At 38.0% G+C, this 25,446-nt stretch overlaps 1 protein-coding gene across 5 annotated transcripts in view; it reads left to right on the top strand.

Moving 5' to 3' along the window:
• Ube2e3 (ubiquitin conjugating enzyme E2 E3) overlaps positions 1 to 25,446 on the top strand; it is a 141,891-nt gene that overhangs the window by 61,808 nt on the left and 54,637 nt on the right. For 2 of the 5 annotated variants that reach the window (XM_045146843.1, XM_045146844.1), the window contains exons 4-6: positions 9,489 to 9,621; positions 13,738 to 13,885; positions 15,983 to 16,611. In XM_045146843.1, the coding sequence (XP_045002778.1) occupies positions 9,489 to 9,621; positions 13,738 to 13,885; positions 15,983 to 16,080 (379 nt within the window). In that variant the 3' untranslated portion in view covers positions 16,081 to 16,611. Of the gene's footprint in view, positions 1 to 9,488; positions 9,622 to 13,737; positions 13,886 to 15,982; positions 16,612 to 19,745; positions 19,801 to 23,519; positions 23,815 to 25,446 lie in introns of those variants that run through there. The other 3 variants (XR_006636750.1, XR_006636749.1, XR_006636751.1) reach the window with 3 other exon arrangements.

Genomic DNA, 25,446 nt, shown 5'->3' with positions numbered 1-25,446 from the left:
GGAGCCAGAGGCAGGATTGCTGTGAGTTTGAGGCTAACCTGAGTTACATAGTGAGACACTGTATCATGAAAGAAGGAAGGGTGGATGAAGAAGGGAAAAAGGAACTCAGTAGGTTGTAATGACACACCGTTGTAATCTCAGCATTTAGGAGATTGTCTAAAGTTTGAGGCCAGCCTGGTCTCCATAATAAGTGCCAGACCAATCAGTAATACACAGCAAGACCTTGTTTCTAAAAAGAAAATTGAGGGAAATTAATAATTGAATTAAAGCTTGAGTGACTGGGTGGCTTTAAAATATCTCCATTGACTCCACTGTCAGGATATATGCTAACTCATGTGCAGAAACTGAGAACAAAACAGGAAATGGCCTGAGTGCTAAAAGCATTTGCAGATGGGAATATTGGGTTTTTACACAGTCTGTTAACACCAGCATTGGCATTGGCTGGTGGTCCTATTTTATTTGTTTGCTATTGCCATAGACATTTTCATAATGTTTACCTCCCAGATCTCAATGTCTGGTCATATCAGACCTTAGCATGGTCTCAGAGGAAGTGCTCACCATTAGGCCAGGGTAGATTCCTTTCCTTGTTATTATTTTTTTAATTTATTTATTCATTCATTCATTCCTTGCCTTTGCTGTTACAGAAGAATCCCCTTTCTGCAGTTGTGCACTTGCTGTGATATGCCTTTCCTAACTTGCTGCTTCCCTCCTGTCTTAGGCCCTGTTCCCTCTGCCCTCCATTATTCATTCATTTCAACTCCCTGGATCTTGGAGAAAAAAAATCTTTACTTTTGGCCTTATATTCTTTGCAACCAGAATCTTAACTTTTTGTCTCAGTTATCCTTGGCTCAAAAGTTGTATTTTGAAAGAATAGGGAAGATTGGAGGCCAAGTGAACACCTGCCAACCACCTGAACTGGGGCCATGCTGGTCAAACAGAGGGCACTGTGGATTTTATGTTTGTAAAATGTCTAACTTGAAATCATGATAATAAAATGTTAACATTGCTTTTTAGTCTTAATTACTAAAAGAAAATTAATATCTAGGTATTCATTGAATGGTGTGGAGAAAAGTAGTTCAGATTAACTTTAGTGAGACAACATTGAAACCTCCCTCCCTTAACAGTTTTTTAGTTGGAATGTTTCTAGTATCCTCTAGAATCCAAAATACATGATTTTAAGACAGATTTTCAGAACACATTCCTTCATAATTTCGAAGCTGCTGTTAACCCAACACTGGAAAAAAAATTTACTACTAATTTTTTTAATGTAAAAATTCTTACTGGTTATGAACTTTATCTGCATATTTTAAATTAATCAAGTTTTATTTTTGTAGCCATTTTGGTTCACAGTGAAATTGAATGGAATGTTGAGAGTTTGCATGCTGTAACCTCCATTATCATTGCACAGCAAAGTGGTACATTTATTAGACTTCATGAACTTGCTTTCAACACATCATTGTCACAGAAAGACCCTAGTTTATATTAGAGATCACTCTCAATGCTATATGTTTCAGGCTTTTTGTCAAATGTATAGATATATCCTCCCTGCAATATCAGCCTGTCTTATAATCTCCTTACTCTCTGGCAACTTCTGAAGTTTCTTACTTTGTCCATAATTTTCACCAATTTCAAGATGTCATGCATTTGGAATCATGGTGTTAGTATGCAGGTTTTCAAATTGTCTTCCTTCCCTTAGTAATGTGCATGTGTGGTCCAGCATATCTTTCTAGTACTGAGTATTATATTTCTGATTAATCTTCTGAGGTCATCTTGGTAGCTTTCCAGTTTCAGTAATTACAAATAAGATTGCTGTAAACATTTGTGTGCAAGCTTTTGTGTTGACGTAAGTTTCCAGGTCATAGTTAAATACCAACAAATGTGACTGTTGGAGTATGTGGTAAGTTTTGTAAGGAACTGCCAAACTGTCTTCCAAGTTAATATCCACGTGATAAAAACTAGAATTCTAGATAGTTTGTATTTCCCATCTCATCTTGCTTTCTTACCAGTGGTTCTCTGCCATCTGTTGAAAAGCCTGTCTTTGCTCCATCCTACTGCCTTTGCTCCCTTTCAAAGGTTAGATAACTGTAGCTAGGTCTATTTCTGGGCTTTGTGTTCTTTTCTTTTAGTCTTTGATTTTTAAATTTTTGTAAAAATTAATTAATTTTCAAGCAAAGATAAAAGAGAAACAGAGAGAGTGGGGACACCAGGGGCGCCACCGCAAACGAACTCCAATGCATGTGTCTCTTTAAGCATCTGGCTTTATGTGAGTACTGGGGAATCCAACCAAGTCATTAGACTTTTCAGGCAAACACCTTAAACGATCAGCCATTTCTCCAGTCCTATGTTGTTTTTTATTTTATTTTATTTTATTTTATTTTATTTTATTTTATTTTATTTTATTTTATTTTATTTTATTTTATTTATTTGAGAGAGAGAGAATGGGTGTGCCAGGGCCTCCAGCCACTGTAAACGAACTCTGGATGCATGCACCATCTTGGACATCTGGCTTACGTGGGTCCTAGGGAATCAAACTGAGGTCCTTTGACTTTGCAGGCAATTGCCTTAACTGCTAAACCATCTCTCCAGCTCCAGTTCTGTGTTTTTAAAAATTCATTTTTTTTACTATTTATTTTATTTATATATATAAAATAAATAAATAAAAAATATATATATTTTATTGACAACTTGTATAATTACAGACCACAAACCATGGTATTTTTCTCCCCTCTCCTACTTTCCCCTTCATAATTCTGCTGTCATATCCCTTCCCTCTGTCCATTAGTCTCTCTTTTAATTTGATGTCATTTTCTTTTTCTCCTATTATGAGGGTCTTGTGTGGGTATTGCTAGGCACTGTGAGGTCGTGAATTTCGAGGCCAAATTTTGTCTGGACAGTTATATGTAGGGAGTGGTATGCTTCGTTTGGCTCTTACATTCTTTCTGCCACCTCTTCCACAATGGACCCTGAGCCTTGGAGGATGTGAGATGTTTCAGTGCTGGACACTCCTCCATCCCTTCTTCTCAGCACTGTGTTGCCTTTTGGTCCATCCCAGTGGACATTGTCATCTGAAAAGAGAAGCTTCTCTAACCAGAAGTGGGAATAACATTAATATATGAGTATGGACATTAAGTGTAGTGATTTTAGGGCAATTTGGTGAGAGTAATATATGCATTTATCCATACAAGAGCAAGCTTTATACCCCTAAGGCTCATAACTCCCCTGGGTTTTTGAGTAGGTTTTCAGTACCAGGCATGTATTCCCTCTCATAGAGTGGGCCTTCAGTCCATTTAGAGAGCAGTTGGTTTCCCCAGAGCAGACATGCCACTGTTGCACTCCTTCAGACATTTGGCCTGTCTGGCCAAACTTGACGTTTCCAGTGTCAACTGTTTTCACTGTTGATTACTTCTGTCTCCAATAAGACTGCATACAGAGCAGCTTTTTCTAGTTTTCAGTTGGCCGAGCTACAGGGAGAAGGTTTTCTGCTCAGCACCACCGTGATTTCTCAGTGACTTTGCTGCTCATGCATGTGATGTCTTCAGCAATAGGTTTTACCATCTCTTTCTCATGGGGAACCAAGGGCCTTGGCAGTAGTCTGTAATGTTTTGGAGGCAACATAGACCTCCCTGGCCAGTGACTCACTGGGAGGTATCCTATCCCAGGCACTGAAAATTTTCTAGTAATACTCTAGTAACAATATATGGCTCCTGGATGTGCCATTATTTAGAAAAGTAGATTTTCATATGTCTTACTCAGAATATCTTGAATTTTGACTGACCCTCCCCCCATCTTTCTTTTATACAATCTCTTCCCCTGACCTCACTTAGGCCTTTCCCCTCACTGTAATCTATTCTTCTATTTACATATATACAACACCATCCTCTTAAAACCTTCCCTCTCATCCTTCCCTTATAGCCTTTTTCTAGCTTATGGGCCTCCGCTACTGATTTTTGGTTCCAGATAACACACGTCTATACATTTGTAGCTAGGATCCACACGTAAGAGAGAACATGCAACATTTTGCTTTCTGGGCCTGGGTTACCTCACTTAATATAATCATTTCGAGATTCATCCATTTCCCTGCAAATTTCATAACTTCATTTTTGTTTACTGCTGAATAGAACTCCATTGTGTAGATGTACCACATCTTCATTATCCATTCATCTGTGGATGGACATCTAGGCTGGTTCCATTTCCTAGCTGTTGTGAATAGAGCAGCAGTAAACATGGTTGTGCAAATCTCTAAGGTAGTGAAAAGTGTCATTAGGATATAGGCCTAGGAGTGCTATAGCTGAATCATATGGCAAATCTGTTTGTTTATTTATTTATTTGAGAGAAAGAAGCAGGTAGAGAGTGGGCGTTCCAGGGCCTCTAGCCACTGCAAATTAACTTCAAATGAATGTGCCACCTTGTGCATCTGGCTTTACATGGGCACTGAAGAATTGAACCCAAGTCCTTAGGCTTGGCAGGCATGTAAATGCCTTAACCACTGAACCACCTCTCCAACACAGTCTTTCTGTTTTTGATGCCTTCATTTCTCTACCTTTGTAGTTTTATTGTATGTCTTGAAGTTGGGTAATATAGTCTGCTTAATTTTGTTTTCTCCTTCCTGAATTAACTTGTGGACATTTTTCTTTTCTACAAACTTTAGAATAAATTTGTAGTTATCCATAAAATAGATTGCTGAGTTTTTCTTGGAATTGTTTGTGAAAACATAGATAACACAAGAAGGATTGACATCTTGACACTAGTTTCTATGTGCAGTAGTTACACAGATGATCTATTTTTTAGTTCTCTTGGTTTTATTCAGATAGACTTAGTGCTTTAAATTTTAGTCTGTTGACAGGGATTGAGAAATGATCGTTGGGTCTTTTGATAAGTCACTGGTGAGCTTGCATAAGTGCATTTTGTGAGATCAGTAGAAAAGAAAAATCAGATTGAAAAGAGTTCAAGTAAAAATGGCAGAAATTGGAGACAGCCAGTAGAGATAACACTTTCAAGTTATTTTGCTCTAAAGGAATAGTATTTTGAGATGAAAACCTGAAGGGACACAGAAATAGAGCATTGCTGGATTCTGGTGGAAATGACTTCACCAGCAAGGAAACATGAATGTTTGGGGGCAGAGTAGAGAATTGCTGTAGTACCATCGTTGTGGAGAGAAGAGAAGAAAGAACAAGAACTAGTGAAAAGATAAAACGATAGCACTGTTTTCGACTGCTTTCATTTATCACCCATTTTCTCCCCAGCAGTGAGTTTTTGATGCCAGGTTGGCTGCTTGTCTGTAGAATGCATTGTTTAATGTACTGGGCTCAAGCCTGAGACTGCCCTTTCTCATAGTCTTCCAGCTCTCTTCCTTTCTACCTTGACTAGCAGATGATAACCTTTGTTGGACTGAAAAGACATCCCTCCTCCACAGGAGGCAGCCAACACAAGGGTTGGATTGTAGCTTCACTCCCTTTAGGCTAGTTAGTATCTTTGTAGACAGTAATAGAGATCCCATACACTATAGCTCCATCCACTCCTAGACAACAAGAACAGTTGCATTTAATGCTCTGATTCAGTAATGCAGTTAAGTGAATCCAATTTTCCTGTGGCAAATTTAAGAACTGAGAGTTTGTTGTGGGAAACCCAGTTCTTCCCCCAGGTGACAGTTATTTGGATGGATCTCGGTGCCTTGGTTTGCTCAAGGATAAAGGAAAGGGTTTATTTTCAACCTTATCCTTTTCATCTTAAATTCTGTGATCCACCAAAGTCCTACTACCCTTACTTTACCTTCAGTCATATGAAAAAACACAGTTCTGCTAACCAACAAAAACTATCTCAAGGAGTTTGGTGTTTTGGAAATCAGCTCCTCTTGGGTACTTACACATGTAGTTGCAACATGTATATGGCATGTAGAAGTAGCAGCAGTGACATTAGAAAACACAGGAAAACCTTTGAGGAAAATGTAGAATAGTATACTACTTGGATCAGAGTTTGCTCTTTTGTGAACTCTAAGACATAAAGGATAATTTAGTTTTCTGTGGCTTTTTTGCCTCATCTACAAGTAAGAATAAAATAATACCCAAGTCATAACTTAGCTAGGGCACTGAGAAGAATGTTCTACTTTAAACAATTCCTGGCTTTATAGAAGGATAAAGTAACTGTGGCTAATATTATTGCCAGTACTATATTGTTAGCAGGTAGTATGCATAGTTAGGAAAAAGATAATAGAGCACTGTGAAGTAGAGTGCTATATCATTGTCAAAGCTCAGACACTAATTTTATAATGATTATCTTGAATCATCATGTAAAAATTAGGAAAAGAATGCCATTAAATTGGGTTAATATTTTTTGTAAAATTAACAACTATTTTGTGTTTATACTGTAATGAATCTTCACTTACAGAGCATACCTAATTCTTAAATGTTGACAGAATAGTGAGACATAATTAGCTTCAGTTTCTTTGTATGTTTAAAATTTGGAAAATGTTTCATATTTCCTTAAATAAGGCAAAATAATATTGTTGTACACATGTACATCTGTGCTTTTCACATGGATTATTCAAACATCTTGTAACTTAATTTTCTGTGCCATCAAGGTCTTACCATTTTTTTGTAGAAGTCATTTCGTAGGGTACTCATTTCATTAAGGATAGTATTGCTTATCTGAAGCTTTATAGTTTCAGTGTGTGTTATATAGAATTGATGAGATGGGATTAAATCATTTAAACTAGCATCCTATTATGTATATGGTTGGATTGTTAGTGTTGGCTGTACTTATTCTAAACAGGCCAGGCAGACCATTTCTGAGTGGTTGGGTACTTCGAAAGAATAGAAGCTTACACACACTTGATATTTAGAAAACCAAGATATTATGTGGTATAAAAAGTAGAGGAAAATGGAAGCTATAAGGTGTATTTGAAGACTGCTTAAGGAGTATTAAATAAGTTATTGTGACTTTCAAAATATTGAATGGACTCATTTGTAATTTATAAATGAAATTGGTCTTGAGCATGTTATATTAAACATAACTAGCCTAGTACCATTTAGCACTCAAATCTTGGTTTCTAACATTCTTCTGAAGGAAACAGTGGCTCCTTGAAAATGATTGAAAGACTTGGAAGCTGGTGGAACATCTGGTTAGGCCAGAATGGAAAAACAAAAACAATGCTGGGAACATGTTAAAAGGATGTTAGACCCATTTTGAACAGCTCAAAGTGGTTGGCATGTGGATGATTTGAGAATTAAAATGATAAAAGGCAGTGCTAAAGTAAAATCCATTGTTTAAAAAATAGTGGGATAGGGCTGGAGGGATGGCTTAACAGTTAAGGCATTTGCCTGCAAAGCCAAAGGACCCAGGTTCAATTTCCCAGGACCCACATTAGCCAGATGCACGATGGGGCACACGTATCTGTAGTTTGTTTGCAGTGGTTGGAGGCCCTGGTGCACCCATTCTCTCTGTCCCTCTTCCTCTGTCAAATAAATAAGCAAATAAATATAAAATATTTTTAAAAAATAGTAGTACAAGCCAGGTGTGGTGGCACATACCTTCAATCCTAGCACTAGGGAGGCAGAAGTAGGAAGATCACCATGAGTTTAAAGTCACCCTGAAACTACATAGTGAATTCCAGGTCAGCTAGAGCTAGAGTGAGACCCTACTTGAAAAACCAAAAAAAATAAAAAGAAAGATCATATCAGTAACATACATACATATATGCAAAGACACACACACAAATGGCGTGAACAGACTCAAGAGGCAGGTGGAGGAAGTACTGTTCTTGAAAAATCATGATTGTACCACCATCATAGTTTAAAGTTCAGAGAATCACCAACTGAGTATTAACTGTAGAAGAAAGGATGTTTTGCATAGTGGGTTATAGGAGAAGAGAGTAACTAAGCAGAAGTAAAACTGACCATTTTGTATACATGTTGGGACTTACAGCATAGAGACTGGTATGCCATATACCTGCAGATCTCATAACCTGAGAAAGACACATCATTTATGCACTAATCTGGTGAGGAGTATGTTACTTGAATTCCATCATGAGGGAATACCAAATTCATTGTTACTGCAAGATTTTTTAAAATTTATTTTTGTTCATTTTTATTTATTTGAGAGTTACTGAGAGAGGCAGATAGAGAGAGAAGAGAGAATGGGCGTGCCAGTACTTCCAGCCACTGCATACACACTTTTTTGTGCATCTGGCTAATGTGGGTCCTGGGAAATCGAGCCTTGAACCAGGGTCCTTAGGCTTCACAGGCAAGTGCTTAACCACTGAGCCATCTCTTCAGCCCCTTTACTGCAAGATTTTTAACAGGACTTCCTGCAAAATTTTAATGTAGGGCTGGAGAGATGGCTCAGTGGTTAAGGTTCTTACCTGTGAAGCCTAACAATCTGGGTTCAAGGTTGCACATGTGTCTGGAGTTCATTGTAGCAGTTGAAAGCCATAGTGCATCTATCCTCTCTGCCTGTCTGTACGCTCCTCTCTATTTCTGCTTACAAATAAATGCATTTTTTAAAAAAGTTAATGTTATAAATGTTAAATGCTGCCAGGTGTGGTGGACACACCTTTAATCCCAGCACTCAGAAGGCAGAGGTAGGAGGATCACTGACTTTGAGGCCAATCTGGAACTACAGAGTGAGTGCCAGGTCAGCCTGGGCTAGAGTGAGACCCTACCTCAAAAAAAAAAAAAAAAAAATTAAAATCTGATACTCTGTTAAACAGAAACTAAAGACATAAGATGTCAGTGGCTGCAGTGATATGGACAATGGTATATTATGTTTTTAATTCAGAATTCCAGAGAGTAAGACAGAAAGTTTGCAAATTCAAAGCCAGTCTGGGTTACATAGTAAATGCTTGTCTCAGAAAACATTTGAAGGACTTGAGAGATAGCTTAAGGCGCTTTCTGGCAAAGCCAAAGGACCCCACATTCAGATCCCCTGTATCCATGTAAAGCCAGATACAAATGGTGGCACAAGCATCTAGGGTTCTTTGCAGTGGCTAGAGGCCCTGGTGTGCTCATTCTCTCTATCTGCCTTCCTTCTCCCCAGTAAAAATATTTTAAAAGGTGGGGGAGAGATTTTATTTAATCCCTAGACTAGATCTGTGTCTTGGCCAGGAGCAGGGTATACTACTGAGCCAATTGATAGCTTAATACCTTGTTTCTACAAGTTGTAGGCCATTGTGGTGATACATAGTTACTGAAATTTGTAACTGTTGACATTTGTAGATCATTGTTAGGGCCACAGTGTGTGCAGTTTATCCCATGTGTGTGGGTGTGCAGGGGAGAAGGATGGTGGGGAGGAAGGGAACAACAAATGGGATAATTTTTGTCAGTTTGATATATTTCCAAATGTATACACGCATGCATGAACAAATCAGGACTTCTTTTTCACAGTTGTTTCTCATTGCTTGAGGTTGCAAATTTAACGTTAATTCTGAATTGGTATTAAAGTGTTAATACATAATGCTTATAGAGATATATTAATTTTCAATTTCTTTTACATAGTGCTGGGCCTAAAGGAGATAACATTTATGAATGGAGATCAACTATACTTGGTCCACCAGGTTCTGTATATGAAGGTGGTGTTTTTTTCCTGGATATCACATTTTCATCAGATTATCCATTTAAGCCACCAAAGGTAAGAACCTAGACTTAAAATACTTTGTACTTATTCTCTAAAATCCAGATGTCTAGACTTTAAATGCTTATTAATATAATAATTTTTATTGTTATTTGTGAATTAATATGGAAGGTAACAGAACCAATGATTTTAATGATGTAAATAAATGCCTTTTAATCATAACTTGATACTCAACAGAGAATTTGCTTTTTAGTAATAAAACTATACTTTGTTCACCAATAAAATAAGTTCTAGACTTACTTGAAACTCTGTATGAAACGTTAAGAAATCCATTGCAATTAAAAGTGAGTCTGTTAGGCAACTTTCAGAAGTTAGAGGGCTAGTAAGAATCTTGTCTTTATAAATACATAAAAAATATAACAAAGGAAAAATTAATACTGTTGTTAAGTGAAATCATCTTGTGCCTCTGTACATATTGTTAACTATAGTGGAAATGGCCTGGATGGGGGCAGGCAAATTGATTTCTGCTTTTTTGCTGGTTCTTTGTTCAGATTATCTGCTGGGCAACAGAGAAGGGTTGACACCTTGCAATATGACTGTCAATGCTTTAAACATAATTACTTGGTTTTTCTCTGTATGTGTATATGTGTGTATGTGTGTTATGTATGTATGTATATGTATGAGAGACGTATTAGAGAAAGAATTGGGGAGCTCTACGCAGCCTCTTGCTGCTGCATTCTAACTCCATACACATGCACCATTTTGTGCATCTGTCTTTATGTGGGTCCTGGGGAATTGAACATGGGCTGGCAGGCTTCACAAGGAGAGTCTTTAATCACTGAACTGTCACCCCAGCCCTCTTTTCTCATTTTAATCAAGGAAACAGTAAAAACAAACAAACAACCAAAAAAAAAAAAACCAGTAGAACATAAATGTGCTTGTTATAGAGAAGCCCAGCACATGGGGGAAAGTGTGTTACCAAGACTCTGTCTCTTTTTTTTTTTTTTTTCTAATTTAATTTATTAGTTTTCTTTTCAGTGAATACAGGCAGTTTGGTACCATTATTTAGGCTCATCTGTGATCTACCCCCTCCCATTAGACCCTCCTTGTTAATGAAAATGGGTCGTGCATTGTGGAGTTAGCCCCCAGTTATTAGTATGATAAATGTCTCTGCAAATCATGACCCAACATGTAACTCTGACATTCTTTCCGCCCCCTCTTCCGCAAGATTTCCCTGAGCCATGTTGGGTTCATTTTTGGTCTGCTTCAGTGCTGAGGTGCTGGGGGCCTCTGAGGCTTTGGCTCTCTGATTTGGTAGGAGTTGATTTTTCTCTGCGTTGATCTCCTTCCCCTTTGTGATGGTATCCGGTTCACAGGAAAACATCACCCTTGCTAATTTCGCCAGTTGTCCTTAGTTTCAGTTGGGCCCCTTTTGAGGTATGTTGGGGCAGCTCTCTTCTTAGGATCTGCATCTATCTGGAAAAGAGAAGCAGATTCTCCAATGGAGAGTAAGTTAGCACCCGGAAAATTGAGATAACACTTACTTTTTTGATAGACAGTTTGATAGGTGTAGGCCCTCTTATACCCCGTGATGGTAGCTTGATATTGTAGAGTGGGCTTGTGTTTGGGTATGGTTCTGACTTGTTTCCCAGCTCCAGCTAAGGGTCTAGTACCACTGAGTGGATCAGTTAGCCAAATCAAGAGCAATTGACTCTGTCTCTTAATTTAGATGACTTTGTTTTTTTTTTTTTAATTTATTTATTTTGGGAGCGAGAGACACAGAGAGAAAGACAGATAGAGGGAGAGAGAGAATGGGCGCGCCAGGGCTTCCAGCCTCTGCAAACGAACTCCAGACGCGTGCGCCCCCTTGTGCATCTGGCTAACGTGGGACCTGGAGAACCGAGCCTCAAACCGGGGTCCTTAGGCTTCACAGGCAAGCGCTTAACCGCTAAGCCATCTCTCCAGCCCGACTTTGTTTGTTTTAACTTGCTTCCTTGTGTTCCTTAAACTCCTTTTATTATTTTTGTAATGATTTAATCTCTCTCTCCTCTCACCTCTCCTCCCCTCCAACCCCCGCCTCTCTCTCTCTAATTCTTATTTTGTGTTTTGTTTTGTTTAGAAAATTCATTTCTCTGGAACTGTCTTTATAAAAAGGCAGCAATAGTGCCATCTAGTGGTACTTACCTCAAATTGTAAATACAAAGATCCTCTATCATCTCTTGATTAAGGCTATTAGCATGTATTTTGAGTGCTTTGTAGTATAGTCCCATTTGAATAGGAAACCCTGAAACTACTTTCATCTTTAAAGGCCCCAGGGCTTCAGGTTTTCTTGCTAAGTCAGTCAGATAAAGATCTAAAACTCTCATGCTGAGAGCACCATAACTGTACCACATGCAGAATGACACAGAATGTCAATATATATTACTAACTGCTCAGTTTTCATTCTGTAATGAGTTTTCTGTATAGTAATGCCCTAGTAAATCATATGATGACATAAATACATAGCGATACTTGTACATGCCTAGTTTTTCACTAGGAGAGGAGAAAGCAAGGCGTCTTCTATAGAAAATTATTTTTGTATGTGAGAAAAATTAATTGAATCTAAAAGTTGCTTGCATTTTCTTAGCACCTTTTAGAGGAAAATGAAAATTGTATCAAGAAGAACGTCAAACTATAGTTCTTGTATGAGTGTGTCATTTGGGCTAGCATAGTGGTTATTTATACATTTAATGTACTAAAATATAGGGAATCCCCCCCCCCCAGCATTTTCAGGCTATGAACTGTACTACCAAGTTGCTGTTTGCAGTTTAGAAACTTGTTAATATTTGTTCCTATGATTTCTTTTTTTCTCACATGTCAGAGAGACACCAGTATTCTTTATCCAGTAGCTGGAACCCTTGCTTACTTTTTTCTGTTTTTTTTTTTATTTTAAATGTATTTTTTTAAATTAATTAATTTATTTATTTGAGAGCGACAGACACAGAGAGAAAGACAGATAGAGGGAGAGAGAGAGAATGGGCGCGCCAGGGCTTCCAGCCTCTGCAAATGAACTCCAGACGCGTGCGCTCCCTTGTGCATCTGGCTAACATGGGACCTGGGGAACCAAGCCTCGAACCGGGGTCCTTAGGCTTCACAGGCAAGCGCTTAACCGCTAAGCCATCTCTCCAGCCCACCCTTGCTTATTTTATTTCAGTGTTTAGTATAACAAGGCATTGAGCCGGCTTTAAAAGTGAATGGTTGAGCAAAGAAAGGAAGGTACTCAGATGATTGCATCAGCCTTTTTCTCAGTCCTTAAGTATGTTCTGACATGGCAAGGAGTTAGCTGAGTGATAATCATTATTTATTAGAAATTGATAGAACTTACAGAGAAAATTCTTCATTTCCTCTTTGACACCAAAATATTTCTACCCTACCTACTTTCTCTTTGTACATGTGTGTACACAGATGTAACATGCATGTATATATCTGAACATGCATGCATAGAATTACTGTATCCTTCATGTTAATTTAATCAATCAAATACTCATTTTGTTTCAAACCCAACATAGTACCCTCTGTGGTGGTGTACACCTGTAGTCCCAGCACTGAGGAAGCAGAGGCTGGAGGAAGGTTGAGGCCAAGGTTAGTCTACATAGCAAATTTTCAAGGCTAGCCAAGGCTACATAGTGAGATCCTGTCTTATCAAAAGTAAAATCAGGGCTGGGAAGATGGCTTAGTGGTTAAGTGCTTGCCTGTGAAGCTTAAGGACCCCGGTTCGAGGCTCGGTTCCTCAGGATCCATGTTAGCCAGATACACAAGGAGACACACACATCTGGAGTTTGTTTGCAGTGGCTGAAAGCCTTGGTGTGCCCATTTTCTCTCTCTCTCTTCTTGCCTCTTTCTCTCTGTCTGTTGCTCTCAAATAAATAAATAAAATTAACAAAAAATATTTAAAAAAATAAACTAAAATCAAATTTAAACAACAAACATATATATAATTCTTTATGAGTTAGCAACAACAACAAAAAGACCTTTTAACTATAGTAAATAAAACTAATTTTGCTTTAAACTCAATCTAAGGGTAAAACTAGTTAAAGTATTTGATGTTAGTGTCATCTGTGATACTGTTACTGGTGATGTCTAATTGGTGATAAAGCACTCATTTTCTGCTATTTTTAATGTGACTGTATTTAGGTTACTTTCCGTACCAGGATTTATCACTGCAACATCAACAGTCAGGGAGTCATCTGCCTGGACATTCTAAAGGACAACTGGAGTCCTGCTTTGACTATTTCCAAGGTCTTACTGTCTATTTGTTCCCTTTTAACAGACTGCAACCCTGGTAAGCAAATCTTTATAAATATATATATTGTGATTATAAAAACTAATGTAATTCTTTGTTTGTTTAAATGTTAATTAAGAATTAAGCAGTACTAGCAGAAAAATCTGTATATTTTGTAAGCAGCATATGTGGAGATTGGAGAAGCAAAATTGGGTGTTCAAATCCAGTTGCATACAGATTTCTAAGTTAGCCAGGCCTATATAGTGAGACCCTGTCTCAGAAAAGAGAAGTGGGGTTGGAGAGATGGCTCATCAGTTACAAGCAGTTGGTTGCAAACTCCGTGTAACCTGGGTTCAACTCTCCAGTACCCATGTAAAGCCAGATGCACAAAGTAGTGCATGCATATGTAGTTTGCAACAGCAAGGGGCCCCAGTGTGCCCATACTCTTGTCTCCCCTCATAAGTAAATATAATAAAAATATTTTTAAAAAGCAAAAAGAGTAGGGAGGCATTTTGTTAATAAATTATTAATTTTATTTAGTATGTTAATGTATCACTGTGTAACTTTCTGCTGCTATTTGTAGAAGTGATTTCTAAGTTGTGTAACTGTGACAGATACCTCAGTCAGAAGTAGAGTGGTGTGCTTGTCAGCAGTGCCTCCTTTTCCTCTTTCCATCCTGCCATGTACTTCTTGTAGTCAAGTGAAGAGAGGCCTCTCCCTTTCCTTTCCTTTTGCGTGGAAGATAGTCATATCAGTTGTAATAAGAATGGATATCACAGTGATAGCTGATAAGCGGTGGGATAGATTGTGATGATACAAGTTCATAGTCTTAGTGTGTAACTTCAGAAAAGTTTAACCACCACAGAAGAAGTTTAATATGAGTACTAGAATTGATTAAAGTCAGGATTTTATATAGAGTTTTATGTTACTTCTAAATAGATGGCAGTGAGATTTTATAAAAGGGGGTGGAATAAAAATGGAAAATGAATATATATTCATTTTAGTATCATTTATTAAAGTAAAAAACTAGAATTAACTTGAATAATTTACTAACATGAGGCTGTTAAAAAAGAATGAAGGAGCTCTGTTTGAACTCTTAGGGAAAGGTCTTTAAGACAGTGAAGATGCAAAGTACTGGAAAAACATACACACATAATTATAATGTTGTGAATGCTGTTAAGTGCAAATAAAAATCCAATTTTTAAGTTTTAAAGACATTAACAGTTGTTTGCCACGGAGAGATTTCTGAGTAATTAAGAGTCAGAATCAGTAAACAAGGAAGAGTTCACTTTTTATTTGGCCTTATTTGAAATCGTTTACTGTTTATGAGTCCGTACTATTTCTAAAAAGTTCAAAAATTTTATTTCTAAGAATCAACTCTTATTTCAAAGTTCTATTTAAAATAAAAAATGAGAAAAAAAATAATTTAAAAAATGATTTTTATATTGACTATATATTTAGTAATTAGAGCCATATTACTGCATAGAGGGAAAGCAACATTATATTCTGAATAACAATGTGTTGTTAAATGAAAGCTCTAAGTAAAACTTGTTTCTTAATACCTATAACAAACCAGAAATCCAGCCATCTGCCACACTTTTATTATTGAATAAAATATAAGAATACTTTTTTTTAGCTATTAAGCTATAAATCTTTTATAAAACTCTAGTAGGGCATGTTGCCACACACCTTTAATCCCAGCACTTGGGAGGCAGAGGTAGGAGGATTGCTGGGAGTTTGAGGCCAGCCTGAGATTACGTACCTCACAAATAAATAAATAAATAAAGCTGGGCATGGTGGTACACGCCTTTAATCCCAGCACTCAGGAGGCAGAGGTAGGAGGATCGCCGAGAGTTCGAGGCCACTCTGAGACTACATAGTGAATTTCAGGTCAGCCTGAGCTAGAGTGAGAGCCTACCTTGAAAAACAAAAACAAAAACAAAAAAAGTTTGTTAAGTCAGTATTCACTTTCTAGTGAAAGGGGCTTTCCTCGTTTGAGTATTAAAATACACAGCTGGTCGTAGCATTTTCTAATATCAAATCATTCTAGCAAAATACTGCAGAGATACTGAAATATGAGTGTATTAATTTGATACAATGTCAGAACTGTACATGTAAGGCCCCACATATGTCTTAATGTTGTTTCCACTTTTCTAGCGGATCCTCTGGTTGGAAGCATAGCCACTCAGTATTTGACCAACAGAGCAGAACATGACAGGATAGCCAGACAGTGGACCAAGAGATACGCAACATAATTCACATGAGGTGTGTGCAGTGTGAGGGAGCAGAAGCCTCTTCTCCCTGTGCTGCAGATCTTTATAGCCTTTACAATACGGACTTCTGTGTATATGTTATACTGGTTCTACTCTGCTTTGATCCTCTGGAGCCTGGGAGACTCCCCAAAAAGGTAAATGCTGTCAGGAGTAGAACTTTGTAGCTGTAGATTAGTTCTGTTTAAAACGCCTACTTGCAAGTCTTGCTTCTTTGGGATATCAAATGTATTTTGTGATGTACTAAGGATACTGGTCCTGAAGTCTACCAAATATTATAGTGCATTTTAGCCCAATTCATATCTGTATGGAGTTATAAAAGTAGCTGTAGATGACTAGGAATTATGTCATTTGTATTAAGCCCAGATCTATTTCTGAGTATGTGGTTCATGCTGTTGTGAAAATGTTTTACCTTTTACCTTTGTCAGTTTGTAATGAGAGGATTTCTTTTACCCTTTGTAGCTCAGAGAGCACTGATGTATCATCTCAAACACAATAAACATGCTCCTGAAGGCATAGTTTCTTGTCGTAATGTTTAAAGTCAGTCTTGTCAGAAGGTGTGTCTGAGATGATTGTTGATTAAATGAAAGCGCGGCTATGAAGATTGACTACTAACGATTCATACAAATGAATGAATTATTAAAATATTAAATATGTAGAGTTTTTTTCTTTGAATTTTAATGAGAGAATACAGTGACTTTAATATGAAAGTTGAAATTTAAGTATTGGTCTCAGAAAATTTTTTAAAAAATCTACTCTGCTCCTGTGGCATTTACATTAAAAGGAAAATAAAGTCTTGGCTCATTCAGGACTTGGCTGATGTCTTCTAGAATATTTTGAATCTAAACTGGTGATCCTCTTCAGAGTTGGGCTGTCAAATAACTCTGTGATCTGATAGCTGTTCTGTGGTGCTTTATTCCCTTTGAATCCTGATTTTGAATTTTTATGGTGCATTGTCACCTTACTGTAATCCTTGGCCAGCCATATAGCCAGAGGCAGAGTTGAGCACAAAGCCCTTGTCTGCCCTGAAGGTAGAGCAAGCAGTGTTCTTATGCACACTTGGCAATCTTTCTCAATTGATTGTATAGCACATTTTGTAAGGATTTATATATTCTTCCTATCTAATTATGATTATTAAGTATATTAATAAGCTTTCTTAGGGAATTATATACATTATAATTGTACTATTTTTTCTCTCCCTGGGATATATTATTTTTGATCATGTGATCAAGGTTGTAAAGGGACAGGTGTCTTCTCCAGTCCTAAATACAGTAATAGAGTCTCATCTTAAAAGTTACAGAATGAAATTATTAGCATAAATATGTAGTCACATATATTGTTGCCAAAATAGTGGGCTCCTCCTTGAGTGTTTGAAAATAAAAGTCATAAATCAGGAAAATACAAATTTAGCATATATCTGTTTTTCCCCTCAACATTCTGCTCCCTTCAAAATTCCTGTTTGTAAAGGCAAGCCAAACAGAACGGTGTTTCTGTTTCAAAGGATTTTAGGCCATGTCTGTGAACAATTCTGAACCCTGACTCTTTTAAGCAGAAATGTTAATGTAATGAGAGTAGAGCCCTATAAAAGCCAAGGAGAGTTCTATGAGCATTTCCTCAGCTAGAAAGTTTGTCCCACCGTTAGACTGACCCTTCAGCACCCTAGAGCAAAGAACCTTCCTTCTGCTGCTGCTGGAGAAGATCTCAGCATGCTGAAAGTTGTGGTGGTGGTATATTCCCTTATGTCCTTTATGAAAGTTTGAGAGTGACTATGCGACCAGTCTTCTCAGCCAAGCTGGAGTTCTAATTAAGGATCACATGGCCTCTGAGGAGAGGGCAGTATACTTTAGCTATCAGAACTCGTTAGTTATTGTTGTGCTTTTTCATGAGATGCCCCTGGATCCTCACCTGGTAGAGCTGTGCTATACAGATAGGTTACATAGCCTCTTCAGATTATACACATACTGGTAGGAGGTTAGTCCCCATATTTTTTGCTTGATGTCACAAGTTAGTTTTAACTATACATATACAATTAGAAAATATTGCTTGCAAAGGCAAATACGAGAGAGGAAATGTAGCTTCTAAAATTCTATGATAAAGTACATGTGAGTAAATCTTTAGTATGCTATTGTAGTTTCAAGTCAAACCTTATTTCCTAAATCTGGAGCCTACCACCTTTATAGAAATATTTTTGCTGCATTGTTCCTTTTACTTAAGTCTGTTCTCTCTCTTTCCTTGAGATGCCATCTACACAAGAATTAGAAATAATGAGAAAATCAAGCATAGATATATTTCCAAGTACCACGAATGTTTGTCTTAAGGTCAAGAATCCCTTTTCTTTCTGAGAGGTGTGAAAATTAGAATATTATTGAACACATAACTCCTTAACTGTGAGTTTGTTCTATAAATCTTTTAAAAAAATTATTATTTTATTTTTGAGAGAAAGAGGTAGAGAGGATGGGTGCACAAGGGCCTTTCAGCTGCTGTGAACAAACTCCCCATGTGTGCGCTCCTTGTGCATATGTGTGACATTGCACGCTTGTGTCACTTTTGCATCTGGCTAAAATGTGTGACCTGGAGTTTCGAACATGCATTCTTGGGCTTCACAGGCAAATGCCTTGACGGTTAAGCCATCTCTCCAGCCCTGTTCTGTAAATCTTAAGGACTTGCTAATTAAGAGGTTAAGACAGTATGAAAACTAAGAAATTAGTATATTTTCACATCTTTTTTTAAAAAGATTTTATTTTTATTTATTTATTAGAGTCAGAGGAGAGAGTGAGAATGGACACACCAGGGTTTCCAACAGCTGCAAACGAACTCCAGATGCATTTGCCACCATGTGCATCTGGCTTACATGGGACCTGGGGAATCGAACCTGGGTCCTTAGGTTTCGCAGGCATGCACCTTAACCACTAAGTCATCTCTCCAGCCCATTTTCACATCCTTATTACCTTATTTTATTACTCTGATAGATATTTCCTGCTTAGTATTATACACATGGTTTTGGTAAATCATATCCATTCTCTGTTGAATGAGCAACTGAACAGATGTCCCTACTAATCTAGCAATGAAAATATTAGCATAATGTTTGATGTTTATACAATTTAAATAAAATTAAACTTGCTTAATACTACCTGACATTTAAAAGGTACTCTTTGTAGTACTCTTAATATGCAATGTCTCTCTATTGAAGTGTGGCATTTTTCACTCCATTAAATTTAACACCCTATTCGTATTTTTGGATAATGAGATTTGGGAAGATAATATCAGCATTCCTCCTCTTAGCTCTCCATACCTAGCCTTGCATCTACTAAGCTTGCTGAGTGAGTGTATCATTAGAGGGAGTCTTCACCTTGAGGTGTCCAGAGGCCATGTGAAGCTTGTCTGCATAAAGAAGCATTTCTTCTTTAATTTTCTTATCACACTTTTAAAAGCGGTCTCTGTGTGGTAAATGTTACTTATATCCTATCACATTGAAATATGGAAAGTTAGCAGTAGTTTATTTAGATACCTATTGAATATCTACTTGCTTAGAATGGAGAGTAAATCTTACAATTTTAAAAGTACTAACCAGAAAGTTTTCTGTCCTACTACAAATTTTCTTATTGTCATAAGTATCTTCTCTATATATTTACTCTGTTCTCCTTTATTAGTTAAAAAGACAAATGGCACAAGAATGTACACTCATGCACCACGTGCTGATATTTGGTAAGTGGACCACGTAGATGATAGTGGTTCCCTCAGGTTATATATTCTAGCATAGCTAACCAGCCTATGTAAGTACACTCAAGGTTAGACACTGATGAAAGCGTCAGCTCATTTCTCAGAAGTTCTACCCATTGCTAAGCTATGTATAACGGTTATCTGCATAACAGTATTTTTGGAAAATAGGAAAAATGAACTGATAGCTTTTGAGGAAATTATTTCAATAGAAATACTTTAGGGGAACAAGAATAATGATAACTGGAGTATATGCTACTATGCATATACCATAGGGGGCTGCCTTTAGCACTGAAAGTCATTAAGGTACCTCAACACCACCCCACTTGTAGCTTCTGTGAAAAGGAGGAAGTAGAATAATGCACACACACAAAAGGCTACTTTTTACTTCGGCCCAATGATATTTATGTGCCAAAAGGTATAACTGAAAAGGAACTGTATAAGAACTCCCTAATTCCTACAATTTTCTTACCTCCTTTGTAACATGGAGTGCTTGAATCAGCCGAGCCTCATATTTGCCTCTGACCAAGAAGGGGAAGAAGTAACCCTGCCCACAAATGGGCTGCTGCACAGGGCTGGCAGCTGAAGTTTGGCAGCTGAGTTCAGCATTTTCTGGTGGTTAGAGGTTGGAGGATTTAGGTCAAGGTGTTTTAATCAATGAGGAAAAGTAGCAGTTGATGTGGGGTACAAAGGGCATGAAGGATTAAGGAATTCCAGTGTCTACTGGTTCTTCTTACCTGCTTCCTTCACTACTGTTCTCGTTACTGGAACACTAGCCTTCTGAACTCTGTCGACACAAGTGGTGAAGGTCATTTGGAGTGTTTGAAAGAAAGGTCCATAGATTTTTTATTTTTTTAAAGTGATACATTAAATGTATCTCATCTCCATTAATGTTGAGCCCTAGAATCAAAGGATATAGTTCATTTCACTCAGTAAGTTGTCTTGTGTACTCTGGCCAATGCTGTTCCACAGGTGAACAGAGCTATCCAAAATCCTTACACTTTCAGATGCATGGAAGCAGACCTAAAGAAAAGTATGCATATGTTAGATGATAGATGCTATGTGGAAAATGAAACTGGGAGAGGAAAATGGGGAGTGTACTGAGATGGAGAACAGAGGTTGCTGTTTCCTTAAAAAGAAAAAAAAGAAAAAAAAAAAGATTAAAAAGTTAACCAGGAAAGTGCTGACCTGAAAGATAAGAAGTAAACATGAGGTGTAAGTCACCCAAGAAAGCAGTTTGACTGGAAGAGGGAGTAGCAAGTGAACAAACCCTCATGGTGTAATGGACCCTGTGCATTCAGGTACACTAAGGGCCCCCAGGGCCGGAGCAGGGTGAGCAGTGAGGAGTAGAGAAGGCTAGATGAAGTTGATGACAGGTCACAGAGGGTCTCGTAGTTAGTTCATGGTAAAGAGCTTATTGTTAGAGGTGGTTTTAACCAACAAGCAACAGGACAGGGCATATGGCATGGATGTTGTTAGACTGATAGTTCAGGATAAAGATAAGAGAGTAAGAGTGAAAAGAAAGAAGATGATCTACATCTTCAAATATAGAACAAGATCGTCAGTGAAGAGATTAATCCAGTGATCCAGTTAAGTGACAGCAATGGCTTTGACCTGATAGCAATCATGTAGGTAATCAAAAATTACCAGGTTTGGATTTAAGATGGAACTAACAAGATTTGGTGAAAGCTTAATTATGTGTTGTTGAAAGGGAATCAACCTATGGGACTTGAGCAAACTGGAAGGTTGTAGTTGCCATAAGATGAGAACTTGAGAGTAGAACAGGACTGGAGAAAAGGCTTTGTTTTTGACACTGGCTTTGCAATGCATAAATGGACAATGAAGTGGAGGTTTCAGGGCATTGGATCTGCAAATCTAGATTTGGAACTGGACTTGCAGTCGAGTGTAAAGGCAACACTGGCAGGAGAGGGAGTGCGGAGAGGCTTGGGCTTTACCGCCAAGATGCCAAGTCAGCAGAAACCAGAAGATTGGAATGCTTTTGGATGACACTCAGGAGTCAGATGAGGGCCCACATGGCCACTCCACTTAGCATGGCAAGGGTAGCTGTCATTTGTGACTTACAAGGGAGGCTTTGTTGAATTCATTGAGGAAGTCTTGGCTTGATTGGAGAAGGTACCAAAGGAGAGGAGTTCGAGACCCTATGTTTACTGCAGTTCACACAATTGCTCAACTAAACCTGTTTCTGAACGTAAAGGGGTCTGCCTGGTTTTCTAAATTAAATTAATCTGTGTTTAGCATATTTCACATAGACCCAGGCTGATTGTTACTTTATTTTTTCCTTGTTACTGAAAGGCATTGTGTCTTTATTTTCTTTTTAGTCCTATTGTTATACTTATGCATGGTTATCTCTGATCTGGGACCTTTTCAGTGACCTCCTCTTGTCCAGACCAGGATGAGTCTATTATTCACACTGTGGTCACAGGTCACATTGATCTTCCTAGAACAAGCCCAGTCAGGGCATTTCCTGCCCTTAACACTTCAGTCGGATGCTGACAGAGGCAAGGCCAAAATCAGTTGACACTTAGCTTCTGTTTTTACTGTGGTATGTTCTTGACGAAGCAGGTCTATGCCGGTAACTGCTCCACAAGCACGTGTTTTATAGTGGATTCTCAAAGTCACTCTTGCCAACTGCAACAGTCCCATCCATTACTTGACAATTCCTCCTCAAAGAAGCAGTCACAGTCACTAATTCTGAACACTTCCTTCATCTACTGGCTCTTGAGGCTTGCTTCCACTCAGAAGATTACAATTCTGTGATGCTTTGCCGGTTTTGTAATTCATTTTACATCTTGTAGTTCAAAGTTTTGAGCACATAAACTTGTGGCTGGCCATGTTAAGTGGACAAAGGATGGATTGCTTAAACTACTTTGCTAGGCATACTAGTATTTTAAATGTCAACTTGGTGCTTTACAACAGATGCAGTGGCACACTGCTCTGTGCTAAGAGCATTTGGCAGTGCTGATATTGAGCCTTCTGTTTACTGCAAAATAATTCAGTGATGATGGGCAGCCTTGTCCATTTTTTCCCTCAGGATTTGAGTATTTGGAAGCATGTTAACTTCTAAATACTCAAACCATATATAACTCGATGTAACCATATGTAAGCACCTTCATCAAATGAGACTCCAGGGGTAGACTAAGAGCCTAGTCAGTGGCTAAGTCCTCTGTATCAGTTTGGCTTATGGTAACACTTCTCATTTTCTTTACAGTGTTGTAATAAGACTAGCAAGTATTTGGCTACATTTAATTATGTACGCAAAATCTTCCGGACTTGAAGTCAACTGTTCGTTAACTGCATGTTAGTTAAGCTTTCAAATGTTACTGAATCTAATTTAAAGGAGCAGCGAATTTGAAATTGCCTGCTGGTCAACCCTCCTGATTCAGTTTATTCCTGTTCTTAGTTTCTCTTCTCAGGCACCCTGCTTAAACTGCATTTCTATTTAAGTCCTGGCTGGGAGGTTGTAATGTGCAGAATCTCTAGTCTGTATTTATATAAGAGCATGTCTAAATTGCTTCAGTATCTTGGAAGTCCTGTGTGTTGGTAACTAAAGGTGGAAATTATTTTGTATTCATTTTGACTTGCAGCTTGTTAGAGCCTTCTTGGTGATTAGTCAGAAATGTTTTTTTTTTCTTATGTATTTTTAAAGTAGGATTTTTGTAACCCTGGTTATCATTTGGGAACACTAGGTGTTAAATATCATGGGATGCCAAAAGTCCACAGGAAGACCAAACGCTGCAGCGGGGACTCCTGAGGAGAAAGAACAGAAGCACTCCCCTTCTGCACTGAGGTGCGGGTGCTTCCTGTGGTGGCGGAGGAGGTATTAGGGGAGCACTACACTGTGGGGAAGACATCCAACCCATTTCAACTCTGGACAGAAACAGAAAGATGTGCCCCTTTGAGTTTTACTTAAAAATATTGTCTTGCCTGCTCATAATGCTGGAAGGATAAAGACATCAATAAAGTTTCCATAGCTTCTCTGAATCAGACTTGATTGTATTTTCTTAACATTCTAGGGAAACAGATCACACATCACAAGGGGTGTGGTGGGTTTTGGTAGAAATTTTAGTTGGTTCTGCAATACTGTAATTTTTTTCTAAGATGAATTGTACTGTACACAAGCACTCTTGCCTCATCTCCAGCTACATGTCATGCAGCACATCATAGGCTGACCCCTGACTGGTCACCTCTTCTTTACCATGTGCAGCTTTGAACACATATAGAAAACTCAGTGCCATAGCAGCATATCCTGGGAGAATGGAACTAGAAAACATTTAGTAGGACATGCATACATGTGAACACGTGCACACATATACTTCTCAGGAAGACAGATAACCTGAAAACCACCAGAATCTGCTTATTCTGTGCAGTAGGGATGCTAACCCTGAAGTCCATACCAGGAATCTTTAAATCCCACTGTCAAAAATAAAACATATCATCCAGCAAAATTACATGTATATGAAAACTAAATACTACAGTTTGCAGCCTGGTACATTTTGAAAGTATCTCTTGAAAGAAATACAAAGATAATAATTTTAAATTTTGGTGTATTGTTAACATAATATGGGGCATTGTTGTATCCCAATAAACTTACAACAAAACACTCACCATCAATGGTTAATATTTCAGTTTTGACTTCTGGGTCTTGAGTATACCAAATTTGAGCCAGAATTGTTTTTATCAGCAGCTTATCATTGAGCACCCAAGCTTTCAACTCTCTATTTTGCTATTATGATCTGTAAATAAAATTTTTTTTCTACTTCTCTGGTCCTGAATTTCCTAAGTATATAATTGAACTAGAAACAATGCACAGTCCCAAAATATTAATGAAGGAAAACAAATATTCACTGCTAAAACAATGAGCAGTGTAAACTATTTGAAAAAGGGGTTTCAAGCAATAAAATACTGTGCAGTGTGTCGTGGTAGTTCTGTTTTCTTGAGTAGCCACTTCACTCTCAGGATGTCATTTTCTTTTGCTAAAGGCTGTGTTGCATTGTGTGGGGAGGGGGAGCACTCTGAAGACTGAAGTATATATACGTTAAATTTTTTCAGAATACCAACAATGGATACACATCAATTTAAGAATATTTGTTCACAGCGAGCCGAGCCATGTGGTTGCCTTAAGATTCACCTATGATTTTGTACCCTAGCTACTCTGGCCCAGTCATTTGTAGATTATTATTCTGATTCCCAAACAGTAGTGAAAGAGGGGAGGAGTTTTAGAAATCAGAAATACTATTTTGAGTATGGTAGCCATAAGCTCAGGAGAAAAATAACGCATTGCCTATTCTTTGAGGATTTCTTTTAGCATTGTTTCTTCTAGGCCAAAAGAGGATGGTTTCACTTTTCTTCCTTTTTCTTTGTTTTGTTTTGTTTGTTTTATTTTGTTTTTCTCCAGAAAAGGTGTGATGGAAGGGTCTGCCATAACCAGAGACTAAACACACAGCCATATATGTATACTTTTATTTTAGTTTCCAGAATTCCTCCTCTTCAACTTTTCCCACTTGTTGGAGCAATGAAGCCTTTTTCAGAGTGTGAAGAAGCTGGGATCCTGTGGTCGAAGCTCCTGGAAAACAAGGAAAAGGACAAGGCCTGGTGTGAACCAGATTGACCTGC

Source organism: Jaculus jaculus, chromosome 4, assembly GCF_020740685.1.
Source record: "Jaculus jaculus isolate mJacJac1 chromosome 4, mJacJac1.mat.Y.cur, whole genome shotgun sequence".
NCBI classification, from domain to species: domain Eukaryota; kingdom Metazoa; phylum Chordata; class Mammalia; order Rodentia; family Dipodidae; genus Jaculus; species Jaculus jaculus.
This window is presented reverse-complemented; position numbering and strand designations above follow the sequence as displayed.